Raw genomic sequence first — 14356 nt, 5'->3', positions numbered from 1 at the left:
TTAATGGCTTTTCGAATCTTTGTGAAAGTCTAGGAGATTGTTGAAGCTTGGAGGTCGCGGGAGGATTTTGAGGAGGTTTTGTTGGCGCCGTAGAGGCCTTGCAGAATTTTTAGTTTGTGTTGAAGTTTTAATATCTTGAAGAGGTTTCACTGCTTCTTGGGGAAGATTTTGGACCTTTATTTTGAAAGCTTGAAAGACTTTTTCCGAGCATTTCAGGACCTGTGGGGAGGTTTTGAAAAGATTTAGGAAGTGAATCTAGAGGGTTTTAGGTTTTTGCTGCTGTTCCGATTCGTTTGGGCGTTGGGGTTCTCCAGGAGGCTTTGCATGTTCTCCATGACTAGTTTTGAGACTCTTTCCTCGAATGGTAGAAGTCTTGCAGGGGTTTTAATCTCTGTGAGGTTTTTAAGGTGTTTTATTGAGGCTGGAGAGGCGTTGAAGGTCTCTGAAGGTCTTTGTTGAGATTGTTGAAACATGCCGGGCCTTGTTAAATACATTCTCTGAGGTCTTGGGATCCCACAGCGCTGCTGACACACCTCCACCGGAGCGCAGCAGCAGGTGTTCTCTGCTTGTTTGAACAGAAGAAGTTTGTTTTCTTTAAAGATGGCCTCCGTCATATGTTGAAACTTCACTTTTTAGACGTCATGTTGAACGCTGCAGCCAGTGGACCTGTTAATACGTCAAGCTGGAGTTTGTAGGCCGATTCGGTAAGTCCAGGGAAGCACTTTGTGAAACACGATGTCGTTGAGGCTTGAACCGGAGCAGGTACACTATCCCATCTACATTTTTATCCGACTGGTGTTGTTCAACTTGAGCGGCAGTTGTAAGTTCGGAGGTTTTATTGTGCTGAAAGGGGATCTGTGCGGGAGGACGCGGCATGATGGGACTCGTAAAAACACGACAGCGCTGACAAACGAGTGTCGTTAACAGCGGCGAGCCTCCAAGTGGAAAGAAAACATCCCGGGGAGGCAGGGGAGAGACGATCCTCCACACTGAGCTCTGCCAGGAAGTGGCAGAGGTGATTTAGCTCAAGTACTAAAAAGGCTGAGCAGGTCTTTAAGGACATTCAGAGGTCTGAATGAGGACCTGAGGTCATTAAGGAGGTTAAAAGTCTCAATCCAGGATTTAAGGGCTGCTGAGGAGGTTTTAAAGATGTTTCTTAAAGTTTAATAAGCCATTGAGGAGGTTTTAGAAGACTTTGCTGATGTTCTTGAGGTTCTGAAGAGCTTCAGCAGTGGTTTTGTCTGGGGCGGTTTCTGAGACTTTACAGCTTTTGAAAAGGTTTGTAATGATTGAGGGGGTCTTGTAGAGGTTTTAGGCTTCTTTGGTGAGTTGATGGACGTCATCAAAGGTCAATTATGAGAGAGGGTTTCTTTTGTTTTTTTTTTGTAATTTAAGGCATTCATTGTGTTTCTGGAGAAAATTCTGTAGGTTTGTGGAACCCCAGGTGGAGGTTTGAATCTTCAGAAAAGGTTCTGAGGGTCTTCATTGATATTGCAGAGGTTTTCAGGAGGAATATAGTAAAAATCAAGAAGTCATTTTTGTGTTTTTTAGGCTCTTGAAGAAGTTGTAAGCGTGCAAATGCCAACTGTATGATTTATGGTTTGTAATGACATCAGCAGGACAAAAGACTTTGTTGTATTTTTAAAGTTCTCTGAGGCTCTTGGTCTCTTGGGGGCACTTGGTCTCTCTTGAACCCAGCCACTCAGCCTCGGAGGCCTTCTGGGTGCCGTTTGCAACAAGATCAGTGTTGACTGATTTTCTCCTGCACCTGCTGGCAGTCTTTGCTCCTGACTTGGTCCACTGAGTGTTGTCCATCTGTTCCATGCTGTTTTTCCACCCTGGAAATGATGCGTCTCTGCTGTGGCGCCCCCGTCCGCACAGGAAGTTGTGGGCCCGCTGGGGTCCGGCCACTTCCAGGTGAAAACGGCTCTGTGTTTGGATGCAGACATGAACGTTTCAGAGGTGAGATGAAATCTGCGTCTCCTCCTCTGACACTTTGACGGATGTTCTTCCTCCCCCGGGTCCCTGGAGATCCTCCTGCTCGTCTCTGTGGGTGCAGTTTGAATTCACTTCCTTTATAGACTGAACCATCAAGGCTTTTTGTTTTTCCAGACTTGGAGGCCGGTTATGTAACGCGTTGGATCTGTGCTTGTCGATCGGTATGAGACGGGGCCTTTGTGCTGTTTGGTTGGGTTTGCTGATTTGGGCCTATTTTCAGTCACAGTCTCAAGACAAAATGTTCTGACCTGGCTGTGACGCTGCGGTCCTCAGACTGCCTTGGCTAATGTTGATTTTGGTGATTTTCGGCATATCGATGCAGAGTCTCCATCGTGAAATCAGTTTAAATGTGTCAAAGTACTTTCCTTTTTCCTGAACTGCTGAGTGTTGTTTCATGTGGAACGGTTTCAGGCCCTCTGGACCTCCTCCGGCCTCCCTGATGTTTGCTCCAAATGTTTCCCTCATAGTTCCCTGGCTTCTTTCCTCCTCTTCCTCCCTCGAGTTTCTCTGATGGATGAGTTACAATGTGGATGGACTCCCCCTCTCCCCCCATCTGGCCCGGGATTCCCCTGTTCGAGGAGACTCATTTGGCTCTGGCCGAACTGGGAGGACGCGGTGAAGGACGAGGACCGCCGGAGTCCGGGGGAAACCCTGAGCACTGGATGGAGCTCCACCTCCTGATGTCTTCCACAGCAGCTCTGGAGGCACTCGAACGTGTTGTGGTTCACCAGGCGGGTCAAAGGCTTTCAGAGGGACCTCAGATCACCTCCAGTGCAGCTGCAAAAGCTCCGTCATCAATCAGGTGGATCTGGAAAACGAGTCCTCGCAATGAGATCCGAAAGCAAGTTCCCATAAACATCTGGATTATCCGACTCCTCTTAGCAATATTTGTGAGTTGAAAAACATGATACCCTTAAGTAATGACTCAGAAACTGAGCCTGAGGGCTTCTATTTATCTGAATTTCCCAGCCGTGAAGCCCCAACACATACAACACAGAGTACCTGAAAAACTCCTTTATCAGGCACTCCAGTGTATTGACTGAGTGCTTCATATGGAATAACAGGGTGATTTATGCAAGAGTTCTTCTGTATGCATAAAATTAGTTACGATAAACTATGTGGAAGCCATAAGGTTTGCATAATTATTCACCAAAATTATCTAATATAGGAGTCTGTCCTTACATTCCTGATTCCCATCACCGTCACGGTTTCTGATGTTAAAAAAATCGATAATGAACAGAAAGCAGAGAGCAAAGCTTTGTGACCACGTGATAATAATTCCAGCGGCATCCAGGACTTCTGCCCTGCGACCGTCCAATCACAGAGCAGATCCAGCAGAACGCGGCACATGAGAAACATGAGTTTGTCAGTAAATGAAAAACACAGTGAATAACTGACAGATCAGTGTCTGGATGAAGTTTTCCAGGAAAAACGAGTCAAAGCTCTTTACATGAATGAACAGTCGTACTTTTCCAGGTTTTATCTCCTCACGCACTCGTCTTCCGATCTGGACAGCTTGTTGATGTCAGCGTTTGTTGGTTTTGTTTTCAACTTGAACGACTCGATCTCTGACGGGTGCAAACACGTGCTAACGATGCTTGCTAATGTCTCACGGAATGACCTCGGGGGGGATTTACCCAGAATCCCAAGTGTTTCCAGGTGACTTCCCGACTTCCATACGTAGCCCACGGCAACATGTTCGCTGGCGTGGGTGAGCGTGGGCCCCATGTGGATGTGATTGTGCTGAGAGGTGGATCGAGTTTCAGGCCGTCATGTGTTGCGTGTTTCCTCACGCCGCGCTGTCACATTGAAGACACCTGAAGCTTTCAAGATCCGTCAAATAGAGAAACACTTCAAACTTCCACTCAGGTCAAGAACCGGACACACGAGAGACCAAGAACAGGTGGATCGAGACCACAACTTTGGGCCGATCTCGAACCGGCGACCGGTTCATGTGGTTAGTGAGAGTGCTGACCACTACACTCGTGAGCTTTCAGCCACTGTAACTAAGAAGAAGGAGAATCTGCGAATGCGGATCAGTCCTGTCAGACTCTAACGTGATCAATCGGCTGCCATGATTATTGTTACCCACAATCCTCAGCGTCAGCCAGTCCACAGCCTTCCTGAAGCTCTGCGGGGTCAGAGGTCAGCCTCTCTGACTGCTGTGTTATCCGAGGCGAAATCACACAACATCCTGCGGCTCACTGGCCTCGGATCGTGGACTTTAATGTCTCCGGGCAGCGTGGAGGACGCAGGATGTTCAGTTTACAGAGGAGCAGGCGAGGAGGCGGGCGGAGGCGAGTGGAGGCAAAGTGGCGCACACATGGAGCGGATCATCTCCGGAGGAAGCTGTGACGCACGCGAGCTGCACACAGAGGACTCCTGTCACGTTGACTCTCTTCATCCTGCAGCCGCTCCGAACACAAACCAAGTCAGGAGTGACCCAGTCAGACCGGGGTTCTCTGCTGCGCCTCCACCTGTGGCGGCTGCACCTCCTGCTTCATATCTTCCCACTGCACCTTCGGCTCCTGCACCTCGTCTCACCCTACCTCCTATTGCAACTGCTTCAGAACCTCCACCTCCTGTGTCTTCTCCTCCTCTTGTTGCTGCACCTCCTCCAGCGCCTCCTGCCCCTCCTGCCAGTGACAAAGACACTGTGTGACCACATGTCGGACTGGAGGTTCACAGAGTTCCTCCTCCGGAGTGGATCTCTGACGTCTGCACCTCATGGCCACCTGGTTCTGCTTTGGTCTGTAGTCCTGAAACGGCTGCAGGATCTTATTGAACTGCTGGAATCGGGCAACACGTGGACCACCAGCAGCTCCATGTGTCCCAGACCCCGAGCTGTTCTTCAGCTGCAAAACTGCCACCAATCAAGCCTTCTTACATAACCCAGGGGACGGGTTCTCATACAGGATCAGGTCCAAATCCAGGATTAGATCTCGGGTTGTGTCCAGGACCCACTCCAGTTTCAGGTCCGAACCGGTCCCAAATGGTCTCGGAAAACCATTTTGACCAATATCAGGTGCAGTAACTTGACCTGGCCCAATGATATATAAAGCCACAGTCAGATCCAGGAGGGGGTTCAGCCCGACACCTAAACAGAGCCTCCTTTGGATCTGGTCCAGATGCAGAATTCATTCAGAATACAGGACTCAAGATACCAGGATCAGGTCTTGCATTGCACACGTACACACAGTGTGCTCAAAGGCCTCTGAATTGGACTTGGTTGTTTGTAATTTAAAGTCTTGACATTGAGATTGCTCCAATCATAATAACATGGAGTTTTATTGAATTCACTCTTTCCACATTTATAACATTGATTATAACATTTACTTTACCATTTGTATTACAATTCCCAAACAACATAGATTTAGTTTTATCTAAATGATTTGATCATTTTAATAAAACAGAAGCTATTAGTATCACATCCAAATAAAATTAAACAATGGCATTTTTTTTTTTAATCTTTACATCATTTATAGACAGTTTAGGTCCCAATACTGACCTCTGGGGGACACCATAAGCAATGTCCAATTATGATGACTGGAATTCATCAATTTCCACAAATTGTTTTGTGTTCCTTAAATAGTTTTTCATCCCCTGTAAAATCAGCCCCATAATCATACTATAACTGTAATTTTTTGATTAATACTTCTTGACTTCCAGTGTCCAATGCTTTTGTAAGATCAATGAAAACCCAAACGTCTTTTTTTCTGTGGACCTCTGTGACCAGAATCCATACTGGCTTAATGGAATTAATGTGTTTTTAGTAATGAAAATGTTGTAACATTATGGCAGTAAGGAAACTTTGGAGCTTTGCAAGTCTGGAATGACCGATCAAAGATATCTATCAATGGTTGAACAATTCCATCAATAACTTTAACTGTTGGCTTATCTCTGTCATTGCATTCAGTGGCTCTGTCTTTTACTTGTATGAACAATATCTCGAACTTATTTCTGCCCCACAGCTGTGAGAAAGAACCAGTCAGGTTTGGTCTTTATGAGTTCAATATTCCACTCCTCCGTTGATTCCAGGACCTGGACTGTTTCTGCCGGTTTTGGTTCAATTCTTACTCAATGTTTTTCTTCAAACCGCTCCCTGAAGATGTCCAGATTAGAGTTTGTTGTACTATAAATACAGCTTGTTATTAAATTGTCTTCTTTTCCATGAGTATTTCTGTTGTTAGGCATTCTTAGTGTTTCTTCAATGATCTGAGACGTTTTCTCTACCACTTTGTCCTTGAGGTTTTCGTCCACATACACAGCCAACCCCTCCGCCCCTCCCCGGTCTTTCCCTCTCTGTTCATGTCATTAAGCTCATAAGCGTCCAGTTCAATGTCGTCCTCCTTCTCAGTGCTGAGCCAGCACTCTGAGGCTGGCGTGATACGGAATTGTTCAAAACATTCTTTAATGTTACTGAAGTTAGCATTAAGACAGGAGGTGACCGGGATCATTACCGGCGACCCGGATCGTTATCGGTGACCCGGGCATTTACAGATTTAAAAGTTGAGGTGTGAAAAGTGAAGGTGACAACCTGCTTTGTTTACAATCTGTGGCAGCGGCTGCAGGCGCCACAAAAGCTGGGACGTCATCATGATCACGCCTAAACTGCGCCACACTACACTAATGTAAACATACCAGCATTCCTGTGGTATGATAAACATGCCGGAGGGTTCCTCTCTTGCACACTTGTGTAGTTACAGTGTTTATAGCGTTGTTCTGGCATTTTCATTGTGAGAGTTGTTTTGCTTCGCCGTTGTTGCCATATTGTGTGTTGTCAGGCTATTGTAATATTGTTGTGTTGTTTTTGTGCTGGTATCATGTTGTTTCAGTTTTGTTGTCATATTGTACGGTTGCTGCGTGGCATCTCAGTGTTGTGTACTGTTGTCGTGCTACTGTGGTGTTGTCATTGTGGGTTTGTTTCTCTTGTGTTGCTCTGGCGTTGTTGTTGTGTTAATGTGGTGTACTTCTCTCCTGTCGGGTTTCTAACTGCAGTTTGAACCAATCAGCTGCCGGCTCTGATGACTCCACCAGATATGAGGCCTTTGGACCTCCATTCACAAGTTTGTGTGTGTGTGTGTGTGTGTGTGTGTGTGTGTGTGTGTGTGTGTGTGTGTGTGTGTGTGTGTGTGTGTGCCTCAGCATAGTGTCGCCTTGTAAACCGACACATCAGACGGCACAAGGCCAGTGAACATGTTGACCGAGGTTCAGTGCCTGCAGCCGCTCGCCGACGTGGGCACCGTTCCACCTCGGGGCCCCGCGGCGCCTCGTGTGAGCCGCTCTGCATGGTTCTCATTTCGCAGAGGAAAGTCCCCGCGAGCACAGCAGTTATGTAAGCAGCATGCGCCCAATCAGCAGCGAGCGAGAGCGCGGGAAGTTCACGGCAGCAAACGGTCAACCTGTTGGCTTGAAGCTGGACCTGCAGCAGTCCGTCCAGTCACTGTCTTCCCTGTCAGATCTTTATCGGCCTGGATGTCAGGACCTCAGAACGCGTCTCCGTTGTTTTGGTAGTTGAGTGACCCGGGGGTGACGAGGTCTCTGGTGTCGTGTATCGAGGAGGTTGGGCTAACTGATTTTTGTATTTACATCTTTCTTGTTATCGTTGTTCTGTTTCGCTGGTTCAAACTGGTCCAGAAGAGTCGGTCCTGGTCACAGTCGGTCTTCGGCGACTCGTCTGGTCTGGATGTGGCTCGCAGGCCCGTGTCTGCCCCACATGTTTCCACTCTGCCGCTCTCATCGCCGTCTTTAAGGAGAAAATTAGATTACAGCTCCGTGCAGCCGGGGAGGCCCGATCCAAACCGCTGGGAACGGCCCGCCAAACGCCGCCTGCTATTGGTGAACGCCGTGACTGAACACAGCCAGGAAACATGATGGGAAAAACACAGGAACATCCTCACAGCTCGAAAACCACAGAGACCCAGAAACCTTGTCACAGTCTGAACACATCGTCATCGTCTTAATCTTCATAATAGTGACGGGGGTACAGGTAGAAGTAGCTTTGATACACAGATGAGGGATTCTTTATCTTTCAGTCGTCCATTAATCATTCATTTTGTGATAATCCATCAATACTCCGTCAACTGATCAATCAACACACATCAGTCTATCAAGACTCAATCAACAGCCTGTCAGTTGTTCATTTATCTGTCAATCATTTCTTAACTGCTTTTTCAACTCTTCATCGATCAGAAATATTTTTGTTGACCCCTCAGTGGTTTGCCGATTGTCCATTTGTCTGATCTTTCAGTTGTCCCTCAATCCGTCCATTTGAGAAAGAACTGTTCATGTTCACACATCAGAATGAACACACTCGCTTCATCTCTGCAGCTGAATGCCCCTTCAGATGGAGGGACCCCCCCGCCTGCATGGCGAGGCTGCAGCTGCACATCTGCTCCCAGTCAGTGGAGGTCCGAACGCGGCAATCTAAGAAAATAATGTGCTCCAGACCAGCCCACCCGGCCCGCCTGCACGCCCCGCAGAGAAAACAAACGTCCCTGCAGCAGAGGGTTCACATCAGGATGATTACACAACTGCAGCTTTGTGTGTGTGTGCGGTGTTGCAGACACAGGGTCAGGACAGAGTCCTCCAGTACAGAACCTCGTTGGTTGTGTGTTTGTATGTTTGGGCTCAGTTCACCTTTGACCTATTCAAGGTTGTGTGACTGCCTTTGTGTGCGTCCTCCATGATGGAGCTCACCCTGAGACCGGGGGCCTGACGGCACTGGAGCCACGGCCTCCACAGGCCTCCACAGGCCTCCACAGTTCGCTGGCCAAAGTGTCGGCACGTGGCCCCGATGGAGAGTCACGCGGCGGCATGTGTGAGGAAACCAAGAGACGTGAGGCGGCGACACGTCTCACCTCCATGAGGACGTCTGGTCAGTGTCAGAGCTGTTGCCTCCACTGGCACGACACACAGGCCAGAGAACACAACGCCGCATTCAATTACACTGCAGGCTTCAGCCTCCACACACTGTGTGTGTGTGTGTGTGTGTGTGTGTGTGTGTGTGTGTGTGTCTCTCGACTGATCAGACACACGAGGGTCTCTGTGGAGTGGGAGCGCCCTCTTCTGGTTGTAATCAACACTCACATGATTGAAACTGAGCTGTGATCACTTTCATGGTTCAGTACACTGAGTGTTAAACACACACACGCATATTTGTGTGTGTGTGTGTGTTGGGAGTCTTTGATGTGATCAGTCTGATAAGTGAGGCAGGAATCAGGCCTGCAGTTATGAAATGTTGAAACAGTGAGACAAGTTTATCTGTGACGACCTATCAGAGTAACGCTGTCCCATGTGTGTGTGTGTGTCTGTGTGTTTGTGTGTGTGTGTAAATCAATATGACTGACAAACGTCTGCAGTTGGACTTTATTCCCTCTGAAGCAGCAGTTTTACTCAGCGTATGTTAATGAATATCTCCTAGACTTCATGCTGTATTGTGCGTGTGCGGCCTGCAGGGGGTAGCAGGAGGTGGGCGGGCTTGATGGTTCAGGTGCTGGTGATTGTTGTCTGACCTTCAGCTGTGGTCAGTTAGTGTCCGGGTCAGTGTGCAGACAGAATGGCTCAGCTGGTCGAGTGCGTCCCGAACTTCTCTGAGGGCCGAAACCAACAGGTAACGTTTATGTTACTGTTGCTGTTACTGTTGCTTTAAGGACTTCTACTGTTACTGTTACTGTTACTGTTACTGTTGCTTTAAGGGCTTCGACTGTTACTGTGACTGTTACTCTAGTGCTATTGTTGCTATAACAATTTTTACCAATACTGCAACTGTTACCACCACCATTATGACATTTGTTACTTTAAGTATTTTTACTTCTACTGTTACTGTTGCTTTAAGGACTATGATTGTTTGAGCAACTAAAGGTATTGTTACTGTAACTGTTATTCGGTCAACAACTAATAGAAGTTGTAATAACAGTAGTACTCTTGGTTACTAACAGAGCATCCATATTCGTAGTATTAGTAGTAGTTGTTGCTCCAGTATTCTGCATGGTAACAATATTAGTAAAGTGTTACGATCTACAGTAGTATTCTGGGTTTTTACACAACATTTCTAGTAATGGATTACTTGAAGTATTGTGTGTGTCCTTCAGTTAGAACAGTTGATGGTGCATTCAGGGACATACCGGTTATTCGAGTAAGTAAGATGGCGTCCAGTGACTACTCTGCAGATTTTATTTTGCAGTAAAGTGCAGCTGAAAGTGACACTCTAGTTTTCACGGATGTCTAGAAACTCTGAACGCTACTGTGAAAAATCCAGGTTAAATACACATTTCCGTGTTCTGCTCCTGATATCTGTGGAACAGCTTTCAGTTTGAAAGGTCAAATATCCCCACAGGTCATCGATGCCATCGCCACCGCCATTTCCGACACGGCGGGCTGCAGCCTGCTGGACGTCGACCCCGGTGCCTCCACCAACCGCACCGTCTACACCTTCGTGGGCTCGCCCGAGGCGGTGGTGCAGGGTGCGCTGAACGCCGCCCACCGCGCATTTGAACTCATCGACATGAGCCGCCACAAGGGGGAGCACCCGCGCATGGGCGCGCTGGACGTGTGCCCGTTCATCCCGGTGCAGAATGTCACCATGGAGGACTGTGTGCGCTGCGCCGACGACTTCGGACGCAGGCTGGCTGACGCACTGCACGTGCCTGGTGAGCGCTGCGCTTAGTCCAGCTGAATTTTTACCAGAAAAACAACGTTTTTGTCGAGATCATTCCCGCTGTGAGTGCATTGTGGGTAAAGTGTGTAAACATTTGCAGTGTACCTTTACGGCGAGGCGGCTCGTACAGAGCGACGCCGGAACCTCCCGACGGTGCGAGCCGGCGAGTACGAAGCGCTGCCGGAAAAGGTGAGACGCCGGCGTCCCCTTCAGTCCCCCCTCCCTTCCCTCAGCCTGATTCCTTCTGTCTGCCTCCAGCTCAAACAGGACGAGTGGGCACCCGACTTCGGCCCCGCCCTCTTTGTGCCATCATGGGGCGCCACAGTCACCGGTGCCCGGAAGTTTCTGATTGCATACAACGTGAACTTGATCGGCACCAAAGAGCAGGCGCACCGCATCGCCCTCGACGTGCGCGAGCAGGGCCGCGGGAAGGACCAGGTGCATGCTGGGAATTTTTTTTTTGTCAGACTTTTATGTTTATATTGGAAGTTAATTTTCTCTTAACTGAGTTACTTTAAAAATAATCATTTTCCTGACAGATTTTTTTATGATTTCGATCTTTATTTATTGACTATGTGTTGTTATTGTTGTTGTTGTTGTTGTTGTTGTTGTTGTTGTTGTTGTTGTTGTTGTTGAGCAGCCCGGCCTGCTGAAGAAGGTCCAGGGGATGGGCTGGTACCTGGACGAGGCTAACGTGGCTCAGGTGTCCACGAACATCCTGGACTTCGAGCTGACGCCACTGCACGCTGTCTACGAAGAGATCTGCAGGGACGCAGAGGTTCAAGACACCCCACACACACACACACACACATACACACACACACACACACACACACACACACACACACACACACACACACACTTTTGTATTCGCCACAGTCGTCAGCAAATGTTTTAAGTTGTTTATAGATGGAGCCACATGTATGAAAGAAAAACATTTATTGGCCAAGATGATGAAAACAATGATGAGCAACTGTCGTCACAGACGTAGTTGCCAGGAGCGGAGTCTGTGTCGGCGGTGGATTGTTGTCAGCAACTGTTTTCAGCAACTGTTGTAAGTCTTTGTGTTGTAACAGAAGCTGAAGCTGCCAATGAGTTGTAATTGGCAACTATTGTTCAGGGCCCTTGTTAGTAATTGTCGTTGCGTTGCCACAGGAGCTGAGGTTGCTGGTGGTGGATTGCTGTTAGTAACTGTCGTTGCATTGCCACAGGAGCTGAGGTTGCTGGTGGTGGATTGCTGTTAGTAACTGTCGTTGCATTGCCACAGGAGCTGAGGTTGCTGGTGGTGGATTGCTGTTAGTAACTGTCGTTGCGTTGCCACAGGAGCTGAGGTTGCCGGTGGTGGATTGCTGTTAGTAACTGTCGTTGCGTTGCCACAGGAGCTGAGGTTGCCGGTGGTGGATTGCTGTTAGTAACTGTCGTTGCGTTGCCACAGGAGCTGAGGTTGCCGGTGGTGGGCTCTCAGATCGTGGGTCTGATCCCTCTGAAGGCTCTGCTGGACACAGCTGACTTCTACATCCAAAGAGACGGACTCTTCGTCATCGAAGAGGAGCACAAAGTCCGCCTGGTGGGTGGAAATATGTTGTCCTAACGTGAATGTTTATTGTTGCTTGGATGTTTATTTGTTTGTTGGCTCCCGGGCAGGTGGTCAGTAAACTGGGCCTGGACTCTCTCAGCCCGTTCAAGCCAAAGGAGCGGATCATAGAGTGAGTGATGAGCGGTCAGGTGCCTGGTGGGCGGGGACTCTGGCTGAGGTGGTCTTTGTCTCTGCAGGTACATGGTGGAGTCCCAGCAGGACGGCCAGCTGGCGTCTCTGTCGCTGCAGCAGTTTGTCCGCAGCGTCGCCGCCCGCACCCCGGCGCCTGGCGGAGGTTCCGTGTCCGCTGCCATCGCCGCCATGGTAGGAGCTGTGGGGGGGTGAGGAGTGGGAGTGGGGCGGGGTCACCTATAGCTCACAGACTGTGTGCTACAGGGGGCGGCGCTGGCGGCCATGGTGGGACAGATGACCTACGGGAAGCGGCAGTTCCAGGACCTGGACGCCGTCATAAGGAAGCTGATTCCTCCGTTTCATCGCGCCGCCCAGCAGCTGCTGCAGATGGTGGATGCTGACGCCTCTGCATTCAACCTGTACATGGTCGGGACCACACGTAAACAACAACAAGGACACTGCTACATCCAGTCTGTACATGTTTACGACTGTGCATAAACAATAACAACAAACATGACACAAACAACATGATAGCTCGGCGTTCAACCGGCAGTAAACAAAAAACAACGAAAAGCTGATGTCTTGTTTTTTTAGTTGACGTTGTGTTTGTGTATAATCAATGTTTTGTTAATGTTTTTTGTGTCGTTTTGATGTTGTGTTGTTGTTGTTTGCTAATGTGTATGTGGCTGTTGCAGGCAGCTTTGAAGATGCCAAAGAGCACTCCAGAAGAGTTGAAACGGTTCGTGTGCTCCTCTTCAGACGGCCATGAGGTACTGTTTGTTTCTATCAATGACATCGGTAACCTGACGATTTTGTGTTTTGTCGCCTCCCTCAGGAGAGAGGCGGCACTGCAGGACGGGCTGAAGCAAGCGGTCGGCGTGCCGCTGGCTCTGGCCGAGAGGATCAGTGTCCTCTGGGTCCCTCTGAAGGAAATGGTCGTCTACGGGAACATCGGTTGCAAGTCGGACGCTCAGGTAAACGCCCCGCGCGCCGTTTCCCATGACACCAATGGAAAGAGTTTGGACCTAACCTTTGGCGTCTCGCCGCGCCAGCAGGTGGCAGCCAAGGCATTGGAGGCGGCGGTCTTTGGCGCGTACTACAATGTGACGATCAACCTGAAGGACGTGAAGGATGAAGCCTTCAGAACCGCGGTAAGTGCATGCCGCATTACATGTGCGGGCCGAGTGGCTCCGCCCTCACTCACCCGTCTGTTTCCCTCCGCAGACGGAAAAAAAGGCCTCGGCGCTGCTGAAGGAGGCGCAGGAGGGCGCCGCCACCGTCCTCGCCGCTGCTGAGAAGAGATGCTGAAAAGAGCAAAAGAAACAACAATAAAGTTCTAACCCTGAAGCTTGTGTGTGTGGTTGCTATGGTAACATGTCACATACTGGTCACGTGACTTACTTTTTTTTCTCTCCATAACCATCAACATGTATGTGCTCTATATAAAAACTGTGTGTGTGTGTGTGTGTGTGTGTGTGTGTGTGTGTGTGTGTGTGTGTGTGTGTGTGTGTGTGTGTGTGTGTGTGTGTGTGTGTGTGTGTGTGTGTGTGTGTGTGTGTGTGTGTGTGTGTGTGTGTGTGTGTGTGTGTGTGAGGAATGCAGAGTGAAGACCACAGACAGGTCTGAACAAAGTCTCTCAGACGGTTAGTGGTTGATTTTGTCTCTTTAACCTCGGAGTTCATGAAGCTTGGAGCTGTTACTACCACCTGCTTTTATTTATCCTGGGAGCGTGCACAGTGAGCTGCAGCCTGGGGGGGGGGGGGGGTGCTCAACCTGCAGGCTGACAGCAGGAAACACCACCAGTTTCCACAGGAATAAAGGCAGCTGCTTTCACTATAAAAGCACTTCCTGAATCCTATCCCACACTGTTTATGCAATGGATGCAGTGGATGTGCTGCTCACTGTGGATGCAGTGGATATGACACACATAGGGGGCGCCATAGGCCTGCTAATTATTAGCCTATCAAAGCTCGAAGTTCACCCAGTGAATG

The 14356-nt window shown here is 48.9% G+C and overlaps 1 protein-coding gene across 1 annotated transcript; it reads left to right on the top strand.

The window, feature by feature from the left end:
• Positions 1-9460: 9460 nt before the first annotated feature.
• ftcd (formimidoyltransferase cyclodeaminase) lies at positions 9461-13710 on the top strand. Its single transcript, XM_080492876.1, has 13 exons — positions 9461-9610; positions 10337-10649; positions 10758-10846; positions 10916-11095; positions 11298-11435; positions 12093-12224; positions 12302-12363; positions 12431-12557; positions 12630-12791; positions 13061-13104; positions 13201-13339; positions 13421-13516; positions 13590-13710. The coding sequence occupies exons 1-13, from the start codon at positions 9557-9559 to the stop codon at positions 13671-13673; spliced, it is 1620 nt and encodes a 539-aa protein (XP_080349002.1). The 5' UTR covers positions 9461-9556; the 3' UTR covers positions 13674-13710.
• The last annotated feature ends 646 nt before the right edge of the window (positions 13711-14356 follow it).

This window comes from Lipophrys pholis, assembly GCF_963383615.2.
Source record: "Lipophrys pholis genome assembly, chromosome: 23".
Lineage (NCBI taxonomy): Eukaryota > Metazoa > Chordata > Actinopteri > Blenniiformes > Blenniidae > Lipophrys > Lipophrys pholis.
This window is presented reverse-complemented; position numbering and strand designations above follow the sequence as displayed.